The 27,516-nt window shown below is 42.1% G+C and overlaps 1 protein-coding gene and 1 long non-coding RNA gene across 7 annotated transcripts in view; one reads left to right on the top strand and one right to left on the bottom strand.

The window, feature by feature from the left end:
- LOC141373111 (uncharacterized) overlaps window positions 1-11,327 on the top strand; it is a 37,348-nt gene extending 26,021 nt beyond the window's left edge. For both annotated transcript variants that reach the window (XR_012378786.1, XR_012378787.1), the window contains exons 2-3: window positions 8,641-8,804; window positions 10,875-11,327. This is a non-coding gene — a long non-coding RNA (uncharacterized lncRNA). The remainder of the gene's footprint in view (window positions 1-8,640; window positions 8,805-10,874) is intronic.
- VWA8 (von Willebrand factor A domain containing 8) overlaps window positions 1-27,516 on the bottom strand; it is a 336,853-nt gene that overhangs the window by 23,285 nt on the left and 286,052 nt on the right. For 4 of the 5 annotated variants that reach the window (XR_012378777.1, XM_073894490.1, XM_073894489.1 and 1 more), the window contains 3 exons: window positions 23,359-23,467; window positions 20,114-20,270; window positions 13,160-13,268 (listed from right to left, as the gene is read on the bottom strand). Coding sequence is in view for 3 of the 5 variants with exons in the window: in XM_073894490.1 (XP_073750591.1) it covers window positions 13,160-13,268; window positions 20,114-20,270; window positions 23,359-23,467 (375 nt within the window). In the remaining 2 variants the exon portion in view is untranslated. Of the gene's footprint in view, window positions 1-3,082; window positions 3,184-13,159; window positions 13,269-20,113; window positions 20,271-23,358; window positions 23,468-27,516 lie in introns of all 5 variants that reach the window. The other variant, XR_012378779.1, reaches the window with a different exon arrangement.

Below are 27,516 nucleotides of genomic sequence, written 5' to 3' on the forward strand. Positions count from 1 at the left end.
TTCCTTCCTTCCTTCCTTCCTTCCTTCCTTCCTTCCTTCCTTCCTTCCTTCCTTCCTTCCTTCCTCCCTCCCTCCCTCCCTCCCTCCCTCCCTCCCTCCCTCCCTTCCATGAGAGTGAGAGCACATGCATGTGCACAAGCTGGGGATGGGGGAGGGAGCGAGAGAGAGAGAACCTCAAGCAGACTCTTATGCTGAGTGTGGATCCCAACATGGGGCTCAATCCCATGACCCTGAGACGATCATGACTTGAGCTGAAATCAAGAGTTGGATGCTTAACCGACTGAGCCACCCAGGTGCCCCTCCAGTTTTCATATAACGAACTCATGACTTTTATAATCTGAAACAAAAATAAGTTCTTTTTTCTCAAAAGGATTTAAAAATATCCTTTTATATTTTTATGAAATATATCTTTGAGACTAGCTTGCAAGTTATGGAGTGTAAGGCTTCTCAAACTTTAATGTGCATACAAATAACTTAGGGATCTTGATAAAATGCAGTTTTTGATTCAATAGGTTTGTTAACAACTGGTCTAACAGCACTGTGGAATTCTGCTAATAATTACTAAAAATGATAAAAGGGGGTCCTTTTTAGGGGGCCTATTATTGCCCACGTTTGGAAGGCTGCAGAATTATAAAATGCTTACTTTTCCCTTAGAATAGTATATTTGTCAGGGCTCCTGGGTGGCTCAGTCATTAAGCATCTGCCTTCGGCTCAGGTCGTGATCCCAGGGTCCTGGGATCGAGTCCCACATCGGGCTCCTTGCTCCGCGGGAAGCCTGCTTCTCCCTCTCCCACTCCCCCTGCTTGTGTTCCCTCTCTCGCTGTGTCTCTGTCAAATAAATAAATAAAATCTTAACAACAACAACAAAAAGAGTATATTTGTCTGCTGTCTCTGGATTCACCATCATGGAAGAAGCTCAGGATTTTAGGTCTTGATTTTCTTATGCCAATGTTGTTTCTTTTCCTAGATATGATTATCATCCCTTAAGGTGCTCTCTAGGTTGAAGACTATTTCCATTATGTGTGATAGAAGAAAACAACTTAGTAAAATTCGGGGTGAGAGTGAGGGAAGGAACCTGCTTTTTCCAATAAATCGGCTATCCCTTTCTTCCTTTTTGGGGGGTCAACTTTTACAATTGAAGTACAGTATACTTTTTTTTAAAGATTTTATTTATTTATTTGAGAGAGAGAGAATAAGAGAGAGAGCACATGAGAGGGGGAAGGGTCAGAGGGAGAAGCAGACTCCCTGCCGAGCAGGGGGCCCGATGCAGGACTCGATCCCCGGGACTGCAGGATCATGACCTGAGCCGAAGGCAGTCGCTTAACCAACTGAGCCACCCAGGCGCCCGACAGTATACTTGTAAGTAAAGTGCATAACGTCTTAAGTGCAGAGCTCAATGAACTTTAAAAGTGAACACCCCATGTAACCACCTGTACCTCCACAGCACCCCCAGGGCTCCGTCTGGAATTCGCCCCCCTCTGCCAAAGGTAACTTCCTATCCTGACTTCCACCAGCATGGCTTAGGTTTGTGTGGCTTTGGACCTCGTAAAAATGGAGAGCCACAGTATGTGCTCTTTTGTGTCTGGCTTCTCTGGCTGCACATGACTCCTGTCAGGTTACCTATGCTGCTGAGTGTGGCAGCTCTTTATTCTTGCTCGCTGCTGTTGTGATAGCTAATCCTATGATTCGGTCGCAATTTATCTACTCTGCAATGGTGCTGTTTCTGCTCTGGGGCTATCAGTAATAATGGCGCCAGCAGCGGTCCTGAGCATGTCTCTTGGAGCAGATGTGTGGGTACTTCTGTTGGGCAGGAACCCTGGATACGTTCAGCTTTTGGAGATACTGCTAAACAGCTTTCCAAAGTGTTTTTTCCAACTTATACTCCCATGAGCAGTATAAAGGTTTCATCTGCTCATATCCTCACCAACACTTGATATTGATGGCTTAAAAAAAAAATGGTTAGCCATTCTGGTGGGTGTATAGCATATACCCTTCCTTTTTATTTTTATCTGTGGAAAAATGAATTTTGGTTCTGCTGGTCATTGATATTTTTGGGAACATGAGCCAGTAGGTTTTGTTTTTGAGAAGTGGAAGTATGTCCTAGCCTTTGATCCAGAGCTACTGGGCACAAAGACATTTTTATAATAGAAGCACTATTCATTAGTTTTCAAGTCGAGAACTTGCAGATAAATATGGCCAGATAATTTATTGTCTGCCATCTAGCCAGCCCACCAATTTTTGGAAACTCAAAACAAGAAGAGGCCTGTCCGAATGGACACTCTTGGAGGCAAGGGGCTGAAGTGGGGGAGCACTTTAAAAATTTACTGTGGGCTGGAACAGAAATATTTATTATTATGGACTGTGTATTTTATGGGACTCACTGAGATACCTCCTTAACTAGTAAGTTCCTACTGCATTTAAAGATATGCTTTTATGTATAACAAAGGTCCAAAAATGAGCTTTATAGTATATTCCTATTGCATGAAGTAAAGTATTCTTATAAATATGTCCATCTGTTTTGGATTATACAATAAGTTCATACTAATGAGAATTTATTATATATAAAGCTAGGTTTCACTAGTAAAAATCTATGTTACAGACTTTCTAGAAAAGAAATACGGTTTTATTATGTTCATGTAAAGAACACCTAGACTAATCGAAATGCTCAGAGGATGACGTATTCTGGTTAATTTATTTTCTGGGAAATAACTGGTTAACCAGAAAGTACATCCACACTCATCTGCAGCAGTGAGGACATTAGGAGGAAGACACTTGACAAAAACCAATTATCTTGTGGTTTGTGACACTTGATCTTGTGTTTTCCGCATTGAAAGTATTCTGATTAATCTTAAGTCTTTGCTTATCTGGGTTGTGGTTAATTCGGACTTCCTTTACCTGTAAACTCTACAAGTAAGCTGATTTTCTATTATTCCTTCAGTATTTATTTAATGAGGAGATTAGAAAGATTTAAGTAGCAATTTTTGTAGAAAGCACATACATTCTACAGAATAAAGCATATAGATGATCATCACTAAATATTTCTTGCGTGAATGAATAAATGTAAACGGATGTCTGAGGATACCTGGGAGCAGTGATTCTTTCATTAACATTAGCTCCTGTTATTTGTAACATTTCTCCATGTTTGATCAACGTATACTTCTTATGCTGTTAAATTATCTGCACCTTTAAAAAAATAGGATGCTGGATTAAGGTAAACTTTTGCACAGTATTTAGAAAATAACAAATTATAAATCAGTGGAAACAATATAACACTTTCTTAATGGTTCTCAGTATTTTGACATAGCAAAAAATATTTTTCTAGACACTGTTAGGTTTGCTAGCTGCTCTAAATGCTGAAACGGGGCTGCCTAGGGAAGAGAAGATACAGACCTTCCTATTTTAAGGGATTCCCTGTTTCTTGAAGTGACATCTCACCGCAAGGTTAAATACTGATTCATGAACTTAACAAAGACCGCTCTCGTTAGAAGAGTTTGTTCTCCTGCTTGCTGATGTGAAACTAAACTACGACTTTGTGTCACAACGTACTGTCATTTTATAATTCATTTTTATGAATAAAAGCAATTTTATGCCTGTTCTTCAAGAATTCAGTATTTTTTACGTCCAAGGAGCCGGGAACCACACGTAGCAGTGTGGACATACAGCAGGTACCGCAAACTGACCAGTTCGAACGGAGCCCTAGATCCACCCGGTCCTGCTTGCCCCCAAATCATCCTCATCTCAGTAAAAGCAGCCAGGCAGCCCCATTCTTTGGGCTGGTCAGGCCACAGGCCTACAGGCATCTTCACCTCCTCCTTCTCCCACAGCTCATGTCTAGTGCCCGGAAAATCCCCTCAACTTCCTCGTACCCACCGTCTCTTCCCATTTGCACCCTGTCCCCAGCACAAGCACTTTCTCTCTCACCTAGGCCACTGCCATGGTCTCCTGCCTGGCCTCCCTGCTTCTCCCCTTTCCCCCGTGGGCCCCTCTCCACATAGGAAGCACAAGAGTCTTTATGAAAACACATAGTAATTTGCAGCAAATGCATTAAAAAATACCGGCATGATTAAATTTTTAAAAGGCCTGACTGAACTTCTCTTTCTCTAGTTATTTTCAGGAATGAAATATAGTATTTGTCTCTCTTGCACGTAATATGAATTATCACACTTTCTGCTTCCTCCTAGCCCTCCTATTGACTTCTTGATTTTTGCTTAATTTGTGAGATACTATGAGAATTCAGGCCCCGCTTGGTATTACTAAGTTCACTTTTTTCATAGCCTTATTCTTGATATTTGAGTTTTCTTTGAAACATATTGACCACAATTATTTAGAGCTGAGTCTGGGTTTAACTGATTCTGATTCTTATTGGGAGTCCTTTTATACCATGAATTTCCCGTTCTTAAAGAATTCTAATTCCCTTCTTCATTGGCTGGAGTATTTAAACCTATGTGCTTATTTTATATATGTATGTGTGTGCACATGTGTGTATATTTCCTTCACAATTATTTTCAAAAAGAGTACTTAAGTGACATATATTTTAAGGCTCCGAATATCTGAAAGGGTCTTTCTGTCACCTTGTACTTTGGTGAGTAGAGGATTCTTGGCTCACAACTCCCCCCCCCCCCAAATTCCTCAGATGTTCTGTCACTATCTTTTGGCATTCAATGTTTCAGAGCCAACTAATGTGAGATTAATTTTTATCTAACAATAGCTTGTTTTTTGTCTGCTGGGATGCTTTTAGGATATTTTCTTTGTTTTGGAAATGTTAGCGTTCCGTGAGGTTGTGGTGAGGTGCTCATCTCTTTTGATTACTTTTGCCTGGTCCTCTGTGAAGTGTTTTTCATCCATAGACTTACAACTGTCTTCAGCTCAGTACAGTTTTTTTTTTGTTGTTGTTGTTGTTCTTACTCTGATTATTGTTTATGTGTTCTTTTAGGTTCTCTTTGGGAATCTCACTGGCTCATTCAGCATGTATTTACTGAATGCTCACCATGTGCCGAGGTTCTACTTAACAGGAGGGCTCGTGGCTCAGTGTGTTAGCTCTCCGCTCTGTTTTTATTGATCAGCTTTCTTTTGGTTTTTATCTCCTTATTTCCTCTACAGTCTGGAATAACAATTCAAGTTTCCACTTATGTTAGTACTTAGACTTAAGACTGGATTGAGTCTGTTCCTTCTACTTTTAATGTAGATTTCAGTTTTGGCACTGCATTTTTAGTTTTTTTTAATTTATTTTTTATTTTTTTAAAGATTTTATTTGTTTGACAGAGAGAGACACAGCGAGAGAGGGAACACAAGCAGGGGGAGTGAGAGAGGGAGAAGCAGGCTTCCCGCTGAGCAGGGAGCCCAATGTGGGGCTCAATCCCAGGACCCTGGGATCACGACCTGAGCTGAAGACAGACACTTAATGACTGAGCCACCCAGGCACCCCGCATTTTTAGTTTTTTTAAATAATCTTTCCTTATTGCATTCAACTCCCTTATTATTCCTGCTTGCTTCTTAGCCAGACTTTTTTTAAATCCATGTCTTATTTCACATACTTCAAGTTTCTTTGAATTGTGCGAACACAAAGCAGATGTTTTCTAGAACTCTGGTACTTTAGGAAGAAAATACTCTAGCCCGGCAGCATCATCTTCCTCTACATCTTGGATGCATGTTACTCTACCTCACTGCAGAATCATCTCTTAGATCCCGTGTTATTTCGTTCTTGGGTATCCCTACTCTTGAATGATGAGACAGCTATACAAAACTGTTTAGGAACAGATTGTGAACAGACTCTCCTTGCTTGCACTGACTCGCCACTTTGTTATTATTAGAGTTCTCCTTGAAGATTTTAAACAGATGCTCTTAGCTGAATTAAATCTACACTACTTAGCTCAGGAACTCAGTAGGGAAGGAGTTGGAACTGTGGACAGTCCCAGTGTGAGAACTTCATCTCCACATCATTTCTTACTTTGTTTGGAAAAGCCATTGCAAGGGGGCCACTTAGCATTTGTTTGATCTCATCTTCAGGCCAAGTATAAGTTAAGGCTGGTCTGGCCCCTTTCCCGGTGTTATTCCTTCTCCAGCTTTCTGGTTGTTGTATCCACAGCCTAAAATCTAGGCCTCCCCACCCCCACTGTTCCTGGTGTTGCTTTCAACTTCTGCTGTTTGGCAGTGACAACGTGGAGGTCAAGTGATCTGCTACTCACCAGCTTGAGGGCTCTGGCTTCCATTCCCCACCTCTCCATGCGAGGGAGGCCAATCTGATTCTACTGGGTTTCGTGCACTTCCTAGCTAGTAATGCTATTTCCTAGGGAGGTTTTTGAGTTGTCACTAGTACTGTCATTCATAGGGTCTCATCACACCCCACTTAGCACAAATTCTTCAAAGCTTCTTGCATGTCACTAGCACTCTTCCCTAATTTCTCCTGTCATATGGTTTTTCACCGTTAACAGCATTTTGTTATTTTAACATGTTCACGGTCATCCAGTGAAGACCAAGTTAGAGGCCCGTGCTCAAGCAGCTTGGAAGTCAGGACTGTATTTCTAGGCTGCACTTGGCTGAAGTTGTCCCTCATGGCCACTAAGGCCATGTGCTGAGTGATGAGCCATTCAGGTGCTAAAAAGAGTTAACTAGTCAGAATGACTAAAATTAACAAGTCAGGAAACGACAGATGTTGGTGGGGATGTGGAGAAAGGGGAACCCTCCTACACTGTTGGTGGGAAAGCAAGCTGGTGCAGCCACTCTGGAAAACAGCACGGAGGTTCCTCAAAAAGTTGAAAATAGAGCTACCATATAACCCAGCAATTGCACTACTGGGTATTACCCCAAAGATACAAAGGTAGGGATCTGAAGGGGTATGTACACCCCGATGTTTATAGCAGCAATGTCCACAATAGCCAAACTGTGGAAAGAGCCAAGATGTCCATCAACAGATGAATGGATAAAGAAGAAGTGGTATATATACACAATGGAATATTATACAGCCATCAAAAGGAATGAAATCTTGCCATTTGCAACGACGTGGATGGAACTGGAGGGCACTATGCTGAGCGAAATAAGTCAATCAGAGAAAGACATGTGTCATATGACCTCACTGATATGAGGAATTCTTAATCTCAGGAAACAAACTGAGGGTTGCTGAGTGGTGGGGGGTGGGAGGGATGGGGTGGCTGGGTGATAGACATTGGGTAGGGTATGTGCTATGGTGAGTGCTGTGAATTGTGCAAGACTGTTGAATCACAGACCTGTACCTCTGAAACAAATAATATATTATATGTTAAAAAAAAAAAAGAAGATAGCAGGAAGGGAAAAATGAAAGGGGGGAAATCGGAGGGGGAGATGAACCATGAGAGACTATGGACTCTGAGAAACAAACTGAGGGCTCTAGAGGGGAGGGGCGGGGGGAGGGGTTAGCCTGGTGATGGGTATTAAGGAGGGCACGTACTGCATGGAGCACTGGGTGTTATACGCAAACAATGAATCATGGAACACTACATCAAAAACTAATGATGTAATGTATGGTGATTAACATAATAAAATAAATAAATAAAAAAAAAAGAGTAACTGGCATTTTACTGTTCTCCCCAAAATGCAGACGTTCCTTGACGTGGCTGTTTCCACCTTTCCTTTCCCTTTGCTCTGTACTCTCACCTTAGTCAACACACCTTTTCTCTTGGCTTGGGCAGTTGCTTTACACAGATGACCTTAGGAACGCAGACACAGGTGTGTCTACAGACATGCAACCTATCCAGTCCTAACTTTGCCCCTGAACTCCAGAGCCACATCTTAAAATCTTCAAATATCATGCTTGACATTTTTATGTAGGTGTCCCAGGAGTGATAAAACATGGTAACATCCAAACCAAACATCTGCTTTCTCCACAAGCCTCTCCTCCTCCTGGCTTCCCTATTGCGATTCTCTAGGGCTTGAAACCCTCACCATTCCCCTCACTTCACATTCAGTCAGTCACTGTCTTCCTGTCCTACCTCCAAACTGTCTCATCCTTTACATTTTCACTTCCATCACCCTGGCTCGGGTTCTTATCACTTCTTACCTGGATACCAAAAGTAATTTTAATGATTTGATTTCCGGGTTTCCCTACCTCTCTCTTATCTGATACTTTCTCTCTCCATGGTTATGAAGCCTCCTAAAGAAAATACAACTATACGACTCCCTTTCTCAGTCACGTTCACACTCCTCACTGATTATGGAATACAGTTAGCATGGTGTTCAAGGCCCTTGGGGGTTCACCTTCCCCTCTTTTTTTCTCCTACTACCCACTGCCCCCAGCTTCATCCCCAAACTCTGAACTCTAGTCCTTCTGGACTGTTTGTTGTTCTCCAAAGAGCCTTGTATTCAAGGCTTCTTCCTCTGCTCATAGGTTCCTTCTGTCTAGACTAGAGCTATGCAAACTGCCTTTGGTGAGTAAACACTTGCTACTGGTCCATGATGAAATAAGTTACAGAAGTGAACAGTAAGCATTTAAAAACTGGTATGGCAATATGACAAAGTGCTTTTTGTTTGCTGAGTCTAATATTAAATAATACGGGTTTGTATCTTGTATGTTCATTTTTATATCTTTCTTTCAGTAATTCATTTCTATTTTATTCTATAAAAGCATTAGCTCGGGGTCAATGAAAAAAACGTGGCTTCTCTCCACAGGTTTCAGAAGCTCTGGTCAAGACGGTCCTTCCATCCCCATCCTTAGAAGAGTTACCAATTGAAACCATGCTCATCCTTCATGGTCCAGCTTAAATGGCACTTCCTCTGAGTTTTCCCTAGCTGCACAGCCTAGAAATTGCTCACACATTTGTCTACATAACACGGTACTTGATTTAAAATACAACTGTGGCACTTACTATATTGTGTCTTCTACTACAACTACACATGTATCTTCTTTCCTAAGTTAGTCTTTGAAGGAAGGAAATTTTAGGCAAAAGAGATACTCAACAAATGTCTACTGGATGAAATACAGTTATTATAAATTAAATAAAAGGAATGGGGAAATGCTTTCTGTTCTTTACATATGAATACAATGGGTGCTCAGAATAAAGTCTAAATTCCTTGCCTGACACCTACCTGCCTCCTAGCCCCAAGTCCTTGTGTGCATTTTACGCTGAATGGAATCCTGCTCACACTTGAGATCTGCCCTCAGCTCACACCTGAGACCGCACAGTGTCATGCCTTTGTCTATGCCATGTTCTCTGCTGGGGCATTGGTTTCACTGTCCTTTAACTGGTGAATACTCGTGTATCCTTCAAGAGGCAGCTCATGTATATCCTTTCCTGAAAAATCTATGCTAGAATCCCTTTCCTCTGGCTTCCACTGCATTCTATGCATCTGTCTACGTAGACACCTACCATACGCAGCTGAAATGATCTGTTTGGGCGCCCGTCTCTCCCACTCCTTAAAGCTACAGCCTTCTTGAGGATGGGGGTAGTATTCCGTGCCTCTCTGTGCTCTCAGCGCCTAAGCACGTCACACATCAATGTTCAAAACCACTGTTTATCTCAACCTAAGCTCATTTTGAATTACTCAAGGGGAAAAAAAAAAAGAACATAATTATTGGTTCAGGGAGATATCATGCTAGCCAAAGCAATCAGAGAAAGGCTAATTTAGTTTAGCCTGAGAATGAAATTATTGATTGTAGATCAGCAAAATGCTGGAGAGAAGATATGATTACAATCAGTGGCTTTTTGAGGAACGGATATTTTCTTTTGTCAGGGAATGCAGGAATCATGCAGATTCTGAACCAAGTATAATTGAAGTTATGACAGACTCTATTCTAATAAGAAAATTTTTGCTATTGATTCATAAAAGGTCCAATAACCAGGACCCTATGATATCCCATATAGAATCCAGTCAAGAAGCAAAGGGAGGTCACCGGTGATGGTTATCTTAACTGGGAAGGCTGGGAGTTGCAACAGAAGCATGTGTTGAAGCAGATATTAACAGAAGTGACAACAACATTCCCTTTCTTCACATCTCAGCCCTGCCGCCTGGAATCAGTGCGTGGGTTTGAAGCTGTACTTTGAGAAGTCATCTCAAATGATGATTTGCTAGTTCCTGGCCAGACGTTCTGCTGTTCACCAAGGAAACACCCATGGTTACTGGGATTACACAGCAACCTCAACACAGCTGGGAGCTATTAGTCAATCAGAGCCACACAGGACTGGCAGACGGTGGCGAAAGGGGGACCAAACAAAGCCTTCTTGTTTTGGTTACAATCTAAAGACTCATATTCCACCGGAGGCCCTGTCTATCCTTGGCCAGTAGCTGTTTTTAACTAGCACTATCTGTCTTCGTGGAGGACTAGAAGGCCCACCTGAGAATAACACTTCTGTGGATTTAAGGGAAACACTTGAAAATGCTATGTTGGCATCTGGATAATGATGCAAAATGCTTTATGAATATATGTGAGAATGATTCTTCTTACAGAATTGTACAGGTGGCAGCTGATAACAGACGCCTAATATATAACAGGGACCCGAGTTTCAGGCTCAGATACCCGCTTCACTAGCCACATGACCCAGGCCAAGTCACATCATCTTTCTACTCTTCAGTTCCCTCAGTACAAAGCGTGAACAAAATAGCTACATTTCAGAAGACTGTGAGGATGGGTTACATGCCTCGGCTTCCTTATCTATCAAATGTAGAAAATAGTTCTTACTGCTTATCATAAGGGATTCACCAGCACAATGAATGAATGTAAAGTATGTGACTGGGTGTCTGGCTTGCAGTCCAGGCTGATGAATATTAGCAAAAACTAGGGAAGTAATGATGAAAAAAATTCTTCCGCAGAGAATGCTACGTGTTAGGCATTGTTTAAACGGTTTGCATGTATCATCTGAGGCAATCTGCATAACTGCCCTATTATCTGTCATTGCATTTTACAGAACCCGGCTGTCTGGCTCCAGAGTTGGTGCTGTTAGTCACTAAACGATGCTGATGACAATGATGATGATGGAAGAGATCATGAAAATGGTGCTGATAATGTAAGGCATCTAGTAGAATGTCTGGCACATGGCAATTGCTCAGTAAATGCTTGCTATTATTAAAATGCTTGTATATTTGGAGAGATGGTAGCTCTATATCCGTTTTAGGTTCTCCTCCAAGGATTACATCATTTTTATTCCCTTTCTTATACCTTAAAACTCTTTCTTGTTATTATTTAAGCCTAGTTTCTCTTTTTAAGATTTCCAGGGAAGAAGAGAAAATGTCCTTGAAATAATTAGTTACTCTATTTGAAGATATCTAGAAAGTTATTAACTCTGATCCCTTTATGGTTTTTATACAGGTGCCAATTTTTTGTTTTCCATCGTGTTTGCTTCTTTTCTTTGAGTTCTTCACAGTTTTCTTTCACATCTCTCTTTGAGGGTGGAAAGCAAAACTGGACACTGTTTCTGATACTGGTCTCATCACTGTGGGCTTTAGCAGAAGTCACTCCTTAATGGTAACCCTAACTCTAACCCAGGCTTAACGGGTGTCCTACTTGAAGAAGTCACAGTAGTGCATCTACCTTTTCTTCCTTTGGCTGATCTGGTGAACATAGTATCATTTATCTTAAAGGGCTGATGTGAGGATTAAATGTGGTGCTGTTTATAAAAGTAACTAAAGCCTGGTGCCCAATGAACACCAATCAAGACATGAGCTAATACCAGATGAGGATTCTCATTCCTTCAGTTAAAAATGTGTTCTCACATTCCTCTCTGGTACTGCCAACAATCTAATGGCCTATTTGTACACAGGGTAACGCTCAATGTTGTCTGCATGTAATCATGGAAACCAGGGCCAGATTGTGATCTGGTCTCTGTGATTTAAAAAAAAAAAAGACTTATTATTTATTTGAGAGAGAGAGAGAAGAGAGAGGGAGAATCTCAAGCAGACACCCCGTTGAGTGTGGAGCCCGGTATGGGGCTGGATCTCAAGACCCTGAGATCATGACCTGAGCCGAAATCAAGAGCCGCATGCTCATCTGACTGAGTCACCCAGGCACCCCAAGGTCTCTGGGATTTTGATAGCCTTCTCCTATGCTACCATCCCCTACCACACACAGGCTCTTTGCAGTCCCACTGAACAACCTGCACTTGTACATCTTGTGTCCTATGTCTGGAATGCCCTGACTCCTCAACCATCTGGAAAGTCCTCAGCATCCTTCAAGTGTGAACTCAAGCATTACATTCTCCACAAAGCCCTTCTTCGTTCATTCCATAGCATTGTGCACATACTTCTCTATAGAATCTAAGAAGTCATCTGCCTATTTGTCTTTGAGTTCCTTCTTTGAGGGCAGGGGCTGCATTTTATTTTTCTAGCCCTAATGTCTGGAGTGCATCAAGAACTTAAGAAATGAATGACCGACTAAAGCACTCGTTCTTCAGTCTTAGCATGAGCACTGCCTCTCATCACCCTTATCTCCTGTGAACCACTTTGGCTCTTTTTCACCTTTTGCCTTGCCCTGGAAATCACCCAGAAGTTGCCCTCCATGCCCAGGGTAATAAGCACTGGTAAAGTGAGTGTCTTTACTGGAAAAAAGTAAAGTGAGTATCTTTACTGGAAAAAAATCCAATCGTTCCATGTTACTTTATTCACACAATTTGCCTATGGATTTTTTTTTTTTTAAGCAAATTCTCCAAATAGCAGATCTTTGTTTGGGAAATACCGAAGCATCTTAATCCACATTTTAAGGGGCAAGAGAAGTATTAACTGCTTCTGAGACAACCACAGTCTAAAACTGAAAAATGGCAGGCAAAGCAGGGGCAGGGGGAACATAGGAAGAGACGCCAGGAGACCCAGAGAATGCACAGTCTGGATGACCCAAAATGCTCCTCTGTCTCTATAGTCCATGACAGTAAAATGATTTGTAGGAAGAGAATTCTATCTGTGAATTTCTAGTTAAGGTGGGATGCTCATAGATCTTATATGAGGGGAATCAGGAAATCTAGTGTCTTCTAGGGTTGCTGGTCAAATTATTGCTTCCTGGACAGGACAGTTAGAGTCAAATATTCTTCCTTGGAGAACTCACCTGAGAAGGCCATGGAGTGATCCACAGTCTTACTCAAACATTTTGGCATTAATATTTTCTAACTGGCTTAATAGGGTTTGGATAACTTTCTCCAATAGTTCTGGGATGCATCCAGGTTTGGGCCCAGATTATTTTCTTAGTCCACTGCTGGAGGATTACCTGTAAATTATCCAGGATGACTCGGAGTGAGTGCACCTGCCGTCGAACAGCACCTGAGAACCTTTCATACGTTGCGGCATCATACTCACTCATTTGGATCTCCTTTAACCTGAAACCAAAGGGGGTAGAAAAGATAATAGCTGAAATCATGTACATGTGGTCTTTTACTTCCATTCATCTGCTGCTAGAACTGTAGCAAGGTCCTTGGTAAACTGAGGTTGCCTTGGAGGAGAAAAGGCAAGAAGTAATGTCTCTAGCTAGGAGTTTCAAAGGAAGAAAATGTCCAGCGGTGGGCTGGTACATGGTGAACAAGGAGCCTTCTAGAACAAACAAAACAAACTGAACCAACCAAACAAAAAGCCCTGATGCATAGTATTTGCTGATTTCTTTGGTGTAAATACCTGGTGCTTTGGTGCTTATTACCCTGGGCATGGAGGGCAACTTCTGGGTGATTTCCAGGGCAAGGCAAAAGGTGATCAATTCCAAGCTACTAACAGTAAGATCACTGAGCACTGATTTGGAAAGAAAGGTGCACAATTGGCCCTCATGAACCAGTGAGTCAGCTCTAGAGCAAACTGTTGCCATGTCCCAAAGACATGTCACGTTGTTGGCAGTTGGTCAGTTTATGGGGCAGGTTCCTAGAAGAGTTCCGTGGGTTGCTTTCAGAGACCAAGGACAGGTATTTGGTTGACCAAGAAAACAGCTCAGGCCCAAAGAATGTAATTTAATGTGTTGCTTTGTAGAATACAAGAGTTTTCTGAAGTTGCTGTGTGCTTTTAACAGGATAATTGTGTTTTCATATGATTGTGGCTTCGAAGTCCTTTCCTGCTAGTGCAGTGCTCCTTTCGATCATTCTTCCTCATTAGCTTCCACTGCAGCCCCACCAGTGTACTTAGAGACCCATGAACACGGCACACCCCCACCTCTCGGAGCTCCTGCCTGGGCTGCTCCCCCTCCGGGAACTTCTTTTCTCTGCCTCTTTGCCTGTAACTCCAACTTTCTCAAGAGTCAAATCATTGAGGACTACCTTGAGGAAGGCTGCACTGATCCCAGGTCTGTCTTCTTTGCTCTCATAGCACGTTGTGCTTCTCACTATCAGAGCATTTCCTCCCCCTGCTATGCCCATCGGCTGCCTGTCTCCCCAAATAGCCTCCTTTATGAGAAGGATTGAGTCCCACTGTTATGTGTACAGTGCCCAGCATGGTACCCAGCACTTAACAGGTGCTCAAAGTGGAATGAAATGAATGACCGAAATAAAAATAAGACTCGGGATTATTTAAAATGCAGCATCTTAAACCAGTCATAAGGAGAAGGTTCATTCACTGAGTGAGGCTCTCTTGGGTTTTACAGGGTTGTATCCATAATGCACTAACTTGATCAAGTGTTTCTGTAAGTTTCGATAAATGTAAAGGCGCTCATCCTCAGATAGGCACTACTGAATGTGCATCAACAGAGCCTAGCAATAATAGCACAGTCTTCTAAACTGCTGTGCATGCACACGCATGCGTGTATGGGTGCGTGCGGTGTTGGGAGGTATGGATCCCAGGTCCATAGCTGAAACTCTTATCTCAAATACAGATTTATCTTCTTGGGAACAGAAACCCCAAATGCTGAATGACAGTGAATGGTCTCTATTCCTCCATGTCAGGCCAAGCGCCGGGGAGAATTCAGCCAACACAGGCTTAGGACATTGTTAGAATGTTGGAGGCTTGTTAGAATCACATAACGTTAGGCCCACACTGCCATGGGCAGATCTACAATTCCTGCCCTGCCACCTGCAGGGGTTGGTTAATACCAACTCAGCTGTCAAGATTCCGCTTGAAGTCCTGCTTGATCCCTCCAGTAAAACTGATCATTCCCATTCATGAATCTTCTGTAGATATCTACTATGAAACCTCTGTACATTATGGCTTTTGCTAGAAATGTCTATTTCCTTCTATCACAGTGCTTTTCAAACTTTATTTTCCACAGAAGGAAATATGCTTTACACTGAGATCCAGTACACAAAACACATATGCACGTGTGTTTGTATAATTAAACCAAAAATTTAATGAAAAATACATTTACTAGATATGATTTACTACATGGATAGTTTCTCTTCTATTCCTCTGGGAGAAGAAATAGTCTTATTTTTCTTTGAGCCTCCAGTACCTAGCACAATGCCTGGCACATGGTAGCACTCAATAAACACTGTTAGATAACACTTTGAAAACACTGACTATCAAAAGGTAAATAATAGCTGAATGGTGTTTCCCAAGGTGACATGCCAAGGGGCCCTTCTAAATCTAATTTACTCTCTGTTCTGAAGAACAGCTAGGGATACATGCACAGGACTTGACCTCCCAACAATACCTCGTATGTTTGGTTTTGGCAATCTCCTAAACCTCTCTATAAATTTTCATTAGATTAAGTTATGTCTCAAATACCAAGGCTGACAGAAGCTGGGCACCATGAATATTGCAGGATATGCTACTTCCTCCCTTCATACACAGGAAGCTAATATGCTCTTTTCCAAAGAAGGGGGATTAGTACTTTTCCAAAGGGAGGTTAGAAAAAAAAATGTGGATACAGCTTGTCCTTAGCAGGGGGAAAAATACACACATGCGTGTGTACACACACGCAACAAGAAAGGAATCAGGCAGTTGGTAGGTCACCTTGGGCAGACTGGTCTTTGTAGTGAGATCAGAATCAGCTCCATTTATAAGGCTACTTCTAGCACTATCGTGTTGCACCCAAAAACACACCACATGCTGTTTTAATTATGAAGAAATCTGGAAATCATATTCCAGGTTGTGTCAGCTTTCAGAAAGATCACCTACAAGGTGTTCAAAGCTGATAAATTCTGAAAGATGAAGACTGACACAGGGAATGGGGAAAGAAAATAGGAAATTTTAGCCTTTGGATCAGATAAGCTTGCTGGTGCTAATACTCTCAAAGCCCACAAGACTAGCTGGAAATATGTCTTTTTGCTGCTTTAAGCCTGATCAAAACTGCAGGGTACAGCTGCTTCACATCCTAGTAATCTATGTGGACTAACTGCATTTTGTTGGCACAGTATATTTTTAAAGGGTATATTTATTGTTACGTAAGAGTCTGGGAATTTTGGTTCTCATTTTACTTTTCTTATAGGTCAGACTTAAATACTATAATTTTGGACCAGTTATAAGGAAAACAAACCTAAGCTGAGATCTACTGTGTAAGACTGATTCGTTTTACAAATGGTAGTAGGTACACCTTCTATCAGCTGACGTCCACCTCGAAAGCCCTTTTATTTATTTATTTATTTATTTATTTAAAGATTTTATTTATTTTTAAAGATTTTATTTATTTATTTGACACACAGAGAGCGAAAGCGAGAGAGAGAGAGAGAGAGAGAGAGAGAGAGAAAGCACAAGCAGGGGGAACAGCAGGCAGGGGAGAAACAGGCTCCCCACTGAGCAAGGAGCCCGATGCGGAGCTCGATCTCAGAACCCTGGGATCATGACCTGAGCTGAAGGCAGCCAATTAACCAACTGAGCCACCCAGGCGCCCCTTGAACACCCTTTTAGGCATGGAAAATACCTCACCATCAATCTCATTCATGTTTTATTGGTTTAATGTTTCTGTCCTGCTTTCTGCATGTCTTATGCTTGTCTACCTCTGTTAGTCTTCCCAAATCAATCCTTTTTTTCAAAGTTTTAATTTAAATTCCAGTTAATTAATATACAGCATAATATTAGTTTCAGGTGTATAGTATCAACCAATTCTTGATGTATAGAAAGAGGTATAGAACTGGAATCCAGATACAGATGAATGCTAACTAGAGGCTATTTTGATGATGACAAGAGCCTATCAGTAGTATTATGGCTCTTTTTTAAAATAATTTTTTATTGTTATGTTAATCACCATACATTACATCATTAGTTTTTGATGTAGAGTAGTATTAGGCTCTTTAAGGCAATATGGGGGACCTCCAGGCTGATGGATGGGTCTGGCTGTCACTCTGGTTTCAGCCAGTTTTTTTTTTTTTTTAAGTTTTTATTTTAATTCCAGTTAGTTAACATACAGTGTTATATTAGTTCTGGGTATACAATATATATTGATTCAACACTTCCACACATCATCTGGTGCTCATCACAGCAAGTGCCCTCCTTAATCCCCATCACTCATTTCACCCAATCCCCCACCCAGTTTGGTTTAGCCAGTTTCTGAATTAAGTATCAGCCAGACTCTGAATAAAGCATTGGTATTCGTGTGCGCATTATTCATTCCACACGTGTGTATGAGTGTTTGCCATGCACTGGGTTGGAGGGATAGGTACTGGGGTGTATTAGAGAACAAAATCCCCTGCTCTCAAGGGACTAAAAGTCAGTGGAGAAGCAATCAGCTCTTCATACAAATAATAATACAGTGGGAAAAGGTGATAAGAAGTGTGGAGAAAAGGTAGAGGACACTATAAAGCATAAATGGAGGGACTTGACCTCATTCTACATATGCTGACAGTTGCAAAATAGCTTTAAAACAGACTATTTGATGATAGTGAAGAATTATTACTTTTTAAATTAATTTAAATTAAATTAAATTATTATTACTTTTTTAAAGATACGATAAAGATATGATAGTCGAATTGTACGTTTTTTAATTTTTTAAAGGATTCTTATCTTTCAGAGATATACTCTGAAATATTTACAGTGAAAAGATAGGACATCTTGGATTAGTTTCAAAACAACCTAGGGGTGGGGACTGGGAGCGGAGCCAAATTTTTCTTCTTGAAGCTGGGAGAACAGGTCCATAGGGTTCTCTCTCTGTTTCTCCCTCCTTTTATTTATCTTTGAAAAGTTTCATAATAGGGAGCCTGGGTGGCTCAGTTAAGCATCTGCCTCTGGCTCACGTCATGATCTCAGGGTCCTGGGATCAAGCCCCGCATCGGGCTCCCTGCTCAGCGGGGAGTCTGCTTCTCCCTCTCCCTCTACTGCTCCCCCTGCTTGCTCTCTCTCTCTCTCTTATAAATAAAATCTTTAAAAAAAAGAGAAAAGTTTCATAATAAAAAGTTAAAGAGAATCTTCAGCAGTACTAAATTGGATACTCACCAAATAGGAGTATTTACTACATGAAAGTAGAAAGCACCCTCTTTACTGCGTTTTGCTATGCCCTGATTTTCTCAGGATTTCCATGTGTTTTTATTTCTTTCCCTCTATTTTCATACTGTTGCTCACTTCCTGTCTTTCAACCACCTTACGGTCTTCTCTTTTACTTGGACTAGAGTCTTCTCCGCAGTAATTAGCAGAGGTGTATGGTTCTCTTACTCCCTTCCCCATTTCTTCCCTTTCCTCTCCCACAGCCACTAAATTTAGTTGCCTTATTATCACAAATGCTCCTTGACTTCTTTCCCCTGCAGGGTGGTGGTGAACAGAACCAGGTCTCTTACCCCTATTATGGAAATCCGAGAAGGGGTTGCATACTCGTACCCAAGCACTTCTGCAAGGTCTTTCCACCTCCCCATGAACTATGTGTGTCAAAGCACGCTATTTGTCCACTTGTGCAAAAACTGAGACCACTCTGAGCACGGCAACACTAGGAACTCAGCAGTCGGGGAGGGGAGAATGAGGCGTATCTCCTGTTGGGTTCTTCTCCCAAGTGGATGTTTCACTGTTTACATGGAAGGCTGAGCAGTCTTTGAATCCTAACAAGATCTTTCGTATAGCATTCCTCCCACCTTTTTTGGAGAAGGTGAAACTCTCTCATTTCTAACATAGTTATTTGTCCCCTAACTTCTTTGAGAGGAGGAAGAGAGGTAAGTCACCCATCTCCATGCAAGCCAATTTGGGCACAGTGAGGATAAATACATCCAGGGCTCCTGGGAAGTCGGCAGAATGGCTGGGAGGGACACTTTTGCCTTATTTACCTGCTGGGGACGCGAGGCTCCTACTGCTCACAGGCTTTCCTGAGGGTGTGGCAGGAGGGGCCTGCATGCTTGTCCCTATTGTTCTGTGCTGTTTACTTGCAGGATGTGTAAGCACAGCGTGTAACGTAATACCAGATGTTCTACGTGGGAGGAACTTCATAACTCTCTCTCTCTCTCTCTCAAACACACACAAGCGTGCTTTTTTCTAATGGCACCCAGCCCCTTCCATTGCGCACAACAATGTAAAGCTGCCTCCCAAACCACTACGAATTCCTTCACTCCTAAAGGAGGTACTGCCGGTCCTTTGGTATTTTTGGCTTTTAGCTAAAGAACACATGTGGATGTCTAGTGAAAGCATCATGTGGATTCTTATTTTTTAGATGGTTCCAATCAAAGTGGCCCAGATGGGTTACGGATCATCTAAAAGCCACAGGCTCGCTGGCCTGGATTTCAAAGCCTCCACCCACTGACAGGGATTCCACATTCAACCTCCCTCCGCACCCACCCAGCTGGTACCTTTCCTCCTGGATGGGCAAGCTGGCTCTCTCCGCCATAGACACTGTGCTCATCCTGCTCATTTAGGTTTCCCCTCCTGGAAGATCCAAACCCTGGCTGAGCTCAGGCCCCACCTCACTGACTTACCCTTGTCTACACCAGCAGGAGGCATGGCCTCCGTACCACCGGACGGTAGCACTTAAGGAGTGTGTATGAGTGTGTGAGTCTGAGTGTGCATGTGGCGTGTTTACAGGTCCCGTCCCCACACCTATCTACAAGATTCCTGAGGGCAGGAAGGGAACACCGCCTAAAGTTTTCTAAATTCCCTTTGGGGCCTAGGAATGGATGTGGACGGAGTGATTTGAACTCTAATTTCTCTTAAGAGCGGTCTCTTTGGTTTTTGTTTCTAATGGGCCCAGTTCCTGTTTCTCCTCAGCCACGTGGGATCAATGCATTGAACTGACTGCACCGAGCAGAGAGGATGAGGCCTTATGTCCCCTGGGCTGTCTCTGCTGGGGAGGTGGGTGCTATGGGTCTCAGTTTGTGCTGCGCCAGGTGAGTGGTGGCCCACTCACCGCTGCTGAAAGGCCTTCTGGCCCATCTCTCTGGCAGCTCTCTTCACCTCCTCAGGAACCGCGTCCTTCTCAGCCTCTGACACCTGGTACACGGTATGGCCTGCGTCCAGCCGGTATGGACCTCCTTTGCCGCCCAGACCTGCGGTGTCTCTTCCTCCTGGAAGGAAACCGTGAAAATCCGGGTGGTTAAGTCTGATCCAGGCCACAAGATAAAAGTCAGATCGTGGCTTGAAAGCCGTCCCGTGAAGCATGTTAACTGTACCTAATTAGTAATCAAATATTCAAATGACCTTCTTCTGGAAACAAAGGGTACTCCCCTGTGTAGGTGCCTTTTCTCTTCTCCATCCAGCTGAAGTTTACCCATATTCCAAGCGTCAGTCCAAATCCTAGGACACCTCATCTGATAACTCTACCTCATAGGGATCACTCCTGGCCACTGTTTACTACCCTTTAATGTTTATTTTTTTCTTTTCTCACCAACCATATGATGGGTGGGATTATACCTTATATATTTTTATACCTTTGTACCTATAAGAGTGGCTTGAACTCCATAGATAACTTGGTACATATTTGTTAATTAAATGAGCAACACTCCTCGTCCCTCCCATGTTACCTTATTTCTCCCTAAAATAAGAGAAAGACAGTGAGGATAGAGGATATAGTCAGCTTTGGGTACTGTCAGTTTCAGAACAGTTTTTCCAATATAAACCCAAGTCTGCATGCTTACAAGTGTGCATTGTGTAATATTGCATAAACTGTTTATGTTGTAAATATAAATTAAATGCCTGGAAGACCAGGTGAGGAGGACCTTGGCCAGCTAGAGAAAGCTTGCCTTATCTCAATACATTCAAATTATTTTAAAATACTGTGTTGACCCCCAAAATACATATATTGCCTAGATTTGGCCCCTGGGCTACCAGTTTATTACCTCTGCTTTATAATGATTAATATACTAGCAATCAGCTTCTTTCGTTCATGCACACATAACTTGGGCACTTAGAAGAGAACCCAACACTGGAGGGAAAGTATCGCGTCATACTGTGTCGTATACTGGTGTCATACAGCAGAGCACCTTACAGTTGAACTGGACTGCTTGAGTTTGCGCCCTGCTCCCAGACACTATCTGTGTGTCCTTGAAGGAAGTTCCTGAACCGCTCTGTGTCTCAGTCCCCTCAGCTGTAGAATGGAGATACTAATATGATCTACTTCTTGGCATTGTCACGAGGCCACGATGCCTAGAACAGTATCTGGTGCAAAATAAGAACTACTATGATTATTTAGACAACTTCCGGTCACAGAATGAGAATGAGGTCATTTCTAAGTTGCATAAAGTGGACATTTTTAAAGCTTTTAGGCTTTGGTTAAATGATGTTACATTTATCTTTTCTCCCTTGGAGCCTTAATTGGTGTAATAAACTAAAAGTAAAACTCAGTATGCACTGCTACCCTTACCAAGGTCCAGGCAGGTCACTTCCTTTTGGGAAATACCGCGAGAACAGCCTATTAATGATCATATGTTTCCCTTCGATTTGAGCACATCTGATTTCACTCTTATTTAGAAATTGGGGGTGGAAAATTCCTTCTTAGACGTGTGTGATTCCTGGCTCTCACTCAGGGACAGCCTGGAGGCAGAGAGGACCAGGAACTGGACAATGACAATGAGCTCCAGAGGCAGAAAAGCTGTTTCTGTGACCCGATTCCCTTCCTATAGGAAGTTCTTCTTAGGCATGGGTGGGTCACGGATTCGCGTGGAACACTTCCTGGGCGCTGAGGTGACATCAGTCTTGGTGAAGAGAAAGTACCCACAACTGTTCAGAGGTTGGTATGAGCGATGCTCAGCATGAGTCACAGGAACCCTCGGGAAAGTCGCACCAGGGTGAAGAGGGCATGAGCAGGGAGCTCTTCACGACCTCTGCTTCTGAGAGCCTTTAATTTATACTGCTTAAATGAAAATGCTGGTCAGAGGTTCTAGACTTCAGGGCATAATCTTGAAGCTAATCCTGGACACCCTAAATCAGCTCCGAAGATATGGGAGAACACGTAAGGGAGGTGCTCTGATGATGAAAGAGGGATCAAGTGACTTGGGTCAGACTAAGTTCCACATAGAGAATTCTGAGAACGACAGACAGAAAAAGAATTTGAAGCAAAAAAGATTCGATAGATAGAAAAATAAAGGCCGAGGGAAACAAAAACAGGGTCTTCAGTCTGGACAGAGGTGAGCTAGTAGATTCAAATGGAATAAAAAGCGAGAATCTCCGCTCCAGAGTAGTCCACTGCTGGGAAAAACCTACATCTGGCCAACTCGTTCCACAATGCATTCCATATGGATTAAATCTTGCCGGCTTGACACTAATTTCAAGATCAAAGGACATTTCTAAAAATATGCTTTCTTTAAAGCTGATGCTTGATGAATAAACAGAATAGGCAAGAAGTCTCCAGGCCTATTTGATAGCACATTGTCTCAGCATAGAAAGCCATTTCCTCTCGAGGCTGTCAAGGCCAAGAGGCACACAGCATCCTCGGGGAAGGTGAAGTACGGAGCTTGTGCCAGAGTGGCTCACGGCCAAGATACGATCAGACAGTGCCCACATAGTCTGGCCCTATTCCTGCAGCCCAGCAGATATGTCTGCCCCAGCGGCCGCAGGAAAGAGGAAGACAGCAGTCATGGGAACAATGCTCCTGTCAGGCAGCCAAGAGGAAGGAATGGACTAGAGTCATCGGTTCAAACGGCAGCCCACTCTCTTATCTCAAAACCCTGCATCCTCAACATACTCACTTCTGAGATGGGGAAGGCAAGGCCCATTTATTTTCCAAGTCAGCTGGTCAAGAAAGAATTTACTATAGATTGCTGGCGTGATCCCAATTTAAAAGAAGGGCTTAACTTTTTTAACGAACACATTCTTTAGACCCGGTCCCGTGCTCAGCACTTTACAATCACAAGTTCATGTAATCCATACCACAACCTTGTCAGGCAGCTAATATTTTCCCCTTTTCCTGATGTGGCAATGCTGGGAGTGTCAGAACCGTCTTTGGTCCCAGGGTGGCAGAGTTCTGGGACTCCAAATGCCAGAGTTTTTCCGTCTTGATGTCATGCCGGGACATAGGGCAAAAGTACAGAACAGCTGACTAACGGGGGAGGCAGAGAAGGCAAGTGGTCCCTGAGCCTTCTCAGGGGGGGTGTGCAGTTTCCGCGGGCTCGGGAAGTCTCGGGGTGCCTGTCCCAGGAGAATGCCCGTGCTACCAACCTGTTCCGCCAGCCCACGTATTGCCGCCCACATGGGGCATGTTGTCTGGGTCCTCCTTCCCGTGTTTGGGGGAGCTCACGTCTTCACCACTGTCTCTGTTGACTGTAATCTACAAATGAAGAATTGAGACATTATCACTCTCTCATGACCAACACCAGAAACTGCAGGACAGAAAGAAGAATTCTTTTCTCCTAAATCCTTAAGGTATCTTATAACCTCAGGCCACAGGACACAATAGATGCTGTTAGTGTCTGGCAAAGAATTTTATCAGAGTTAATATCCATTTGGTTGGGAAGGAGACATTTAATTTTTTTAAAAATTCCTTAAAAAGAAAAGAAACTGGACTGAGTTACAGTTTCAGAATTTTCCTGGTGCAGAACCTGCCTCAAGCGTTTACACAAGGAACACCACCTACCAGATGCAGGGAGAGTGGATCTCACCAGAGACCGACACTCTCTAAACAGTTTAAAAGGATCACTGCCCAGCTGTTCTAGCTGAGTAACAGCAGATATACATCTACGTATTTAATTTTCGAAGAAATCCCAGTCTTCTGAGAAATATTTTGTATAAAATATATGGAAAAGAAAAATAGAAAATGTTTCTATGTATGCTTCAGTTACAAAGTTATACACACAGACAGGAAAGACTGCTTATTTATTTTCCAGATGCTCTCTGATTTTATTATGGTATTTTGTAGCTTTCCTAATTCAGCTTTATTTTAAAACTGGAGTTACCATTCCTGCAATGGCAAACAGAATAAGCTGCATTTTAGCCCTCCTCTGTGAAAGCCTGTGGCTTACTGGTCCCTAATTTCATTCAGCACAGATTCACCAAAATGACTGGTAATCACCCAAGAATTCCAATCCTACTAAGTTAGTTCAGTAGATATCATTCCACTATAAAAAGAACTCAAAGCAGTCCCACTTGATGAATCCTATGAGCCGGCTGTCAAATGTATGATTTTCAGGGCAGACCAGACCAAATATTCATTTATTTGTCCAGTAAGACTTTATAGATGATGTACTGGCAGGACATGCGAAGTACCATGGGGCCTACGAAAGCCACGGAGGATTGGTCACTGCTCTCTTAACTGCTGAGGGTAGAGCAGGGCGCTTGCAGATGGACCAGAAGCTGGATCAGTTTTTTAAAGCTGACCCACTCCTTGTTAGCGCCTGGACTTTCATTCTGGATGTTGGATTAATGAAGGTAGGCAAGTAATTTGGAGTCTTTGCAAATAAAATGGCTACTAAGAATGAATTCAACATAACTTCCCTTGTCTATGTCCAGACTAGTTAATTTCAAATGTTGCAACATCATAAAGAGATTTCTGCCAATAGCCTTGGCAACATTAACATAGTTTTGGCCACAATTTTAGCATACTTTAAGAAAATTTAGCAACCAGGACATGACAATTGATATGAATTCCACACACATAATCATGCTCTAAAAATGGGTCAAAATAAATATTTTCTCCTTTTTAAAATTAAGCTATGCAGAATAGCTAGAAACATTTAGAGAACAAATAAACATTTAAGAAAACTTTCCCAGAACTTGTCACCACTTTCTAACTTTTCCAGAGGTAATATAAGAGATAAGCAGTAAATTAAAATATGTATATTGGCTGTAAGAAATCTAGACCAGCACTAACCAATAAAACTTTCTGTGCTGATGGAAATGTTTACTTCTGTGGTGTCTAATATGGTAGCTATTTGTCCAGTGTGGCTACTGAGTACTTGAGGACCTGAATTTTAAATTTTACTTAATTAAAATTAAAATTTAAATAACCACACGTGGGTAGTGGTTATTTCACTGGACAGCCCAGCACAAGGACAAGCTTGCCTCAGCCCAGCAGATACTGTTTGGAGCTCTCTGCAGCATCTTATAGATGTTCTCCATGAGAAATGAGAAAAACAAGGAACAATTAAGACCTGGCATAGGGGGCGCCTGGGTGGCTCAGTTGGTTAAGCGACTGCCTTCGGCTCAGGTCATGATCCTGGAGTCCCGGGATCGAGTCCCACATCGGGCTCCCTGCTCGGCGGGGAGTCTGCTTCTCCCTCTGACCCTCTTCCCTCTCATGCTCTCTATCTCTCATTCTCTCTCTCTAATAAATAAATAAAATCTTTAAAGAAAAAAAAAAAGAACTGGCATAGGGTTTTATTCTGTTGCTAATTTAAGAAACTTATATAAAAGTTATTAACTACAGTCTAACTGTTTTTTTTTAAACAAATATAATGGAACTTACATATGGAGATACATTTACTATAATAAGAATATAAGCTTTTTAGGGGCGCCTGGGTGGCTCAGTCATTAAGCGTCTGCCTTCAGCTCAGGTCATGATCCCAGGGTCCTGGGAGTGAGCCCCGCATCGGGCTCCCTGCTCAGCGGGAAGCCTGCTTCTCCCTCTCCCACTCCCCCTGCTTGTGTTCCCTCTCTCACTATCTCTCTGTCAATTAAATAAAAGCTTTAAAATATATATATAAGCTTTTTAAAAGATGCATTTATTACAACAATACTGTCACTGCTCAAAACACTTCTGGACTGCTTCTGGAAGGATGTACAGAGTCCGTGACATATTCTTTAATATGTTTAATGGTGGCAACTATGTGTTAAAACAAAATTTGATTTTTAATAAACAGCCAAAGGATAGAGTTGATTTCTGGTGTAAACTATTAACTTGTTATGTACTCTTTAGCAAGTCAATTTTCTATTTTTTTTTCATTTTTTTAATTGTACAATTAACTTTTCTAGCCCTCAACTTTCTCATCAGGAACTAAGGGGGGTTGAACTAAATGCTTTCTACTATTCCACCTAGTTTTGGGATGCTCTGATTCCAAATCTGGTAAATACGATGATTAAGCTGGGGTTTTAGTCAAAACCAGGTACACTTATATAATAATAAGACTAGTCTGCTTATAGGAGCTGTGACTCTTCTTTAGGCCAATTCTAAAAGATGAAGTTCCAAAAATGGTCTGAGCAATGACAGCATTATTGGAATAACTGTTCTGAGCATCATTCTTCATCTTGGGGTGCGCGTGGGCGTGTGTGTGTGTGTGTGTGTGTGTGTATTCAGGTACGTTGTTTAAAAATAAATAAAAGAACTTCAGAAGAGAAATAGAAAGCAAATTCTTATGTGTCTAGTCAGTTTATTTTAATCGAAAATTAGTTATCTTCTTTAGACATTTCCTACAATCCAGATATTCTGGTACAAGAGAAGAGCCTTTTAAGAACAAATACTAAAAATGATGGCCTAAGACAAAAGAAAAAGCCCCTCAAATTGCCCCTCTCAGTGACTTCTGAAATCATGCTCTTGGAGTTGCAAAGACAGCTATAATGGGCCAACAGGGAGGCAGAAAATTGGCTATGAAACTTCTGGGCAGAAAGGAACTGGCATGTTCTCTGCCGCTTGTGTCTTCCCAGGCCATCTGCTGGGAAATGGCACTGCTCACATTGCCAACAACAAGGCAGGCATACACCAATCCCAAATGGGAGTCTAGAGGTGTTTCAAAATTGACAAATTCTTGACAAAAACAATCACCAGCCCAAACCTGATTTATTCCAGAGAAATATATACCACAAAATTCCAGGCCACTTACTTTAAAAAAAAAAAAAAAAGGCATTTTGAGAAGTTTATCTAATTTTGTGTCATTTGATGAATGCCATTATACTCACAGGAATATATTTCTCTAGCGCATCTGCCAAAGGGTTTTCGAAGGCATTTTAGGGCATCTCCTACATGAACTGACAATGATTCATAAAAAGTACAAGGCAGGAAGTCTAAGACAGTGCAAGCCAGGACAAAAACTGAAACAGATACTAGGGCAGGCCTATCATTTGAGGAAGCTTGTTTCCTGGGGACAGACAGACATGAGCCACTGGTCATTCTGAAAGCTGATAAACCGTTGAATACTTTGAAGTATGTGTTGAGGATTTGGAATGCATTTCCTATGAGGGCTGGTTTCACCTAAAAGAACTTAAGTAAATCATTCCAATTGCTGAAATGGACACTACTATATTCATTTAAATGGATCAAAATTTTCCCTAAGCCACAAATATCATGGACCCTTACAAAAATTGTTTAAGATTTATTTATTTATTTTAGGGAGGCAGGAGTAGAGGGAAAGAGAGTCTTAAGCAGACTCTGGGCTGTGTGAAGCCTGA

Source organism: Callorhinus ursinus, unplaced genomic scaffold (assembly GCF_003265705.2).
Source record: "Callorhinus ursinus isolate GAN/ISIS: 27379988/994484 unplaced genomic scaffold, GSC_fseal_2.0 scaffold7, whole genome shotgun sequence".
Lineage (NCBI taxonomy): Eukaryota > Metazoa > Chordata > Mammalia > Carnivora > Otariidae > Callorhinus > Callorhinus ursinus.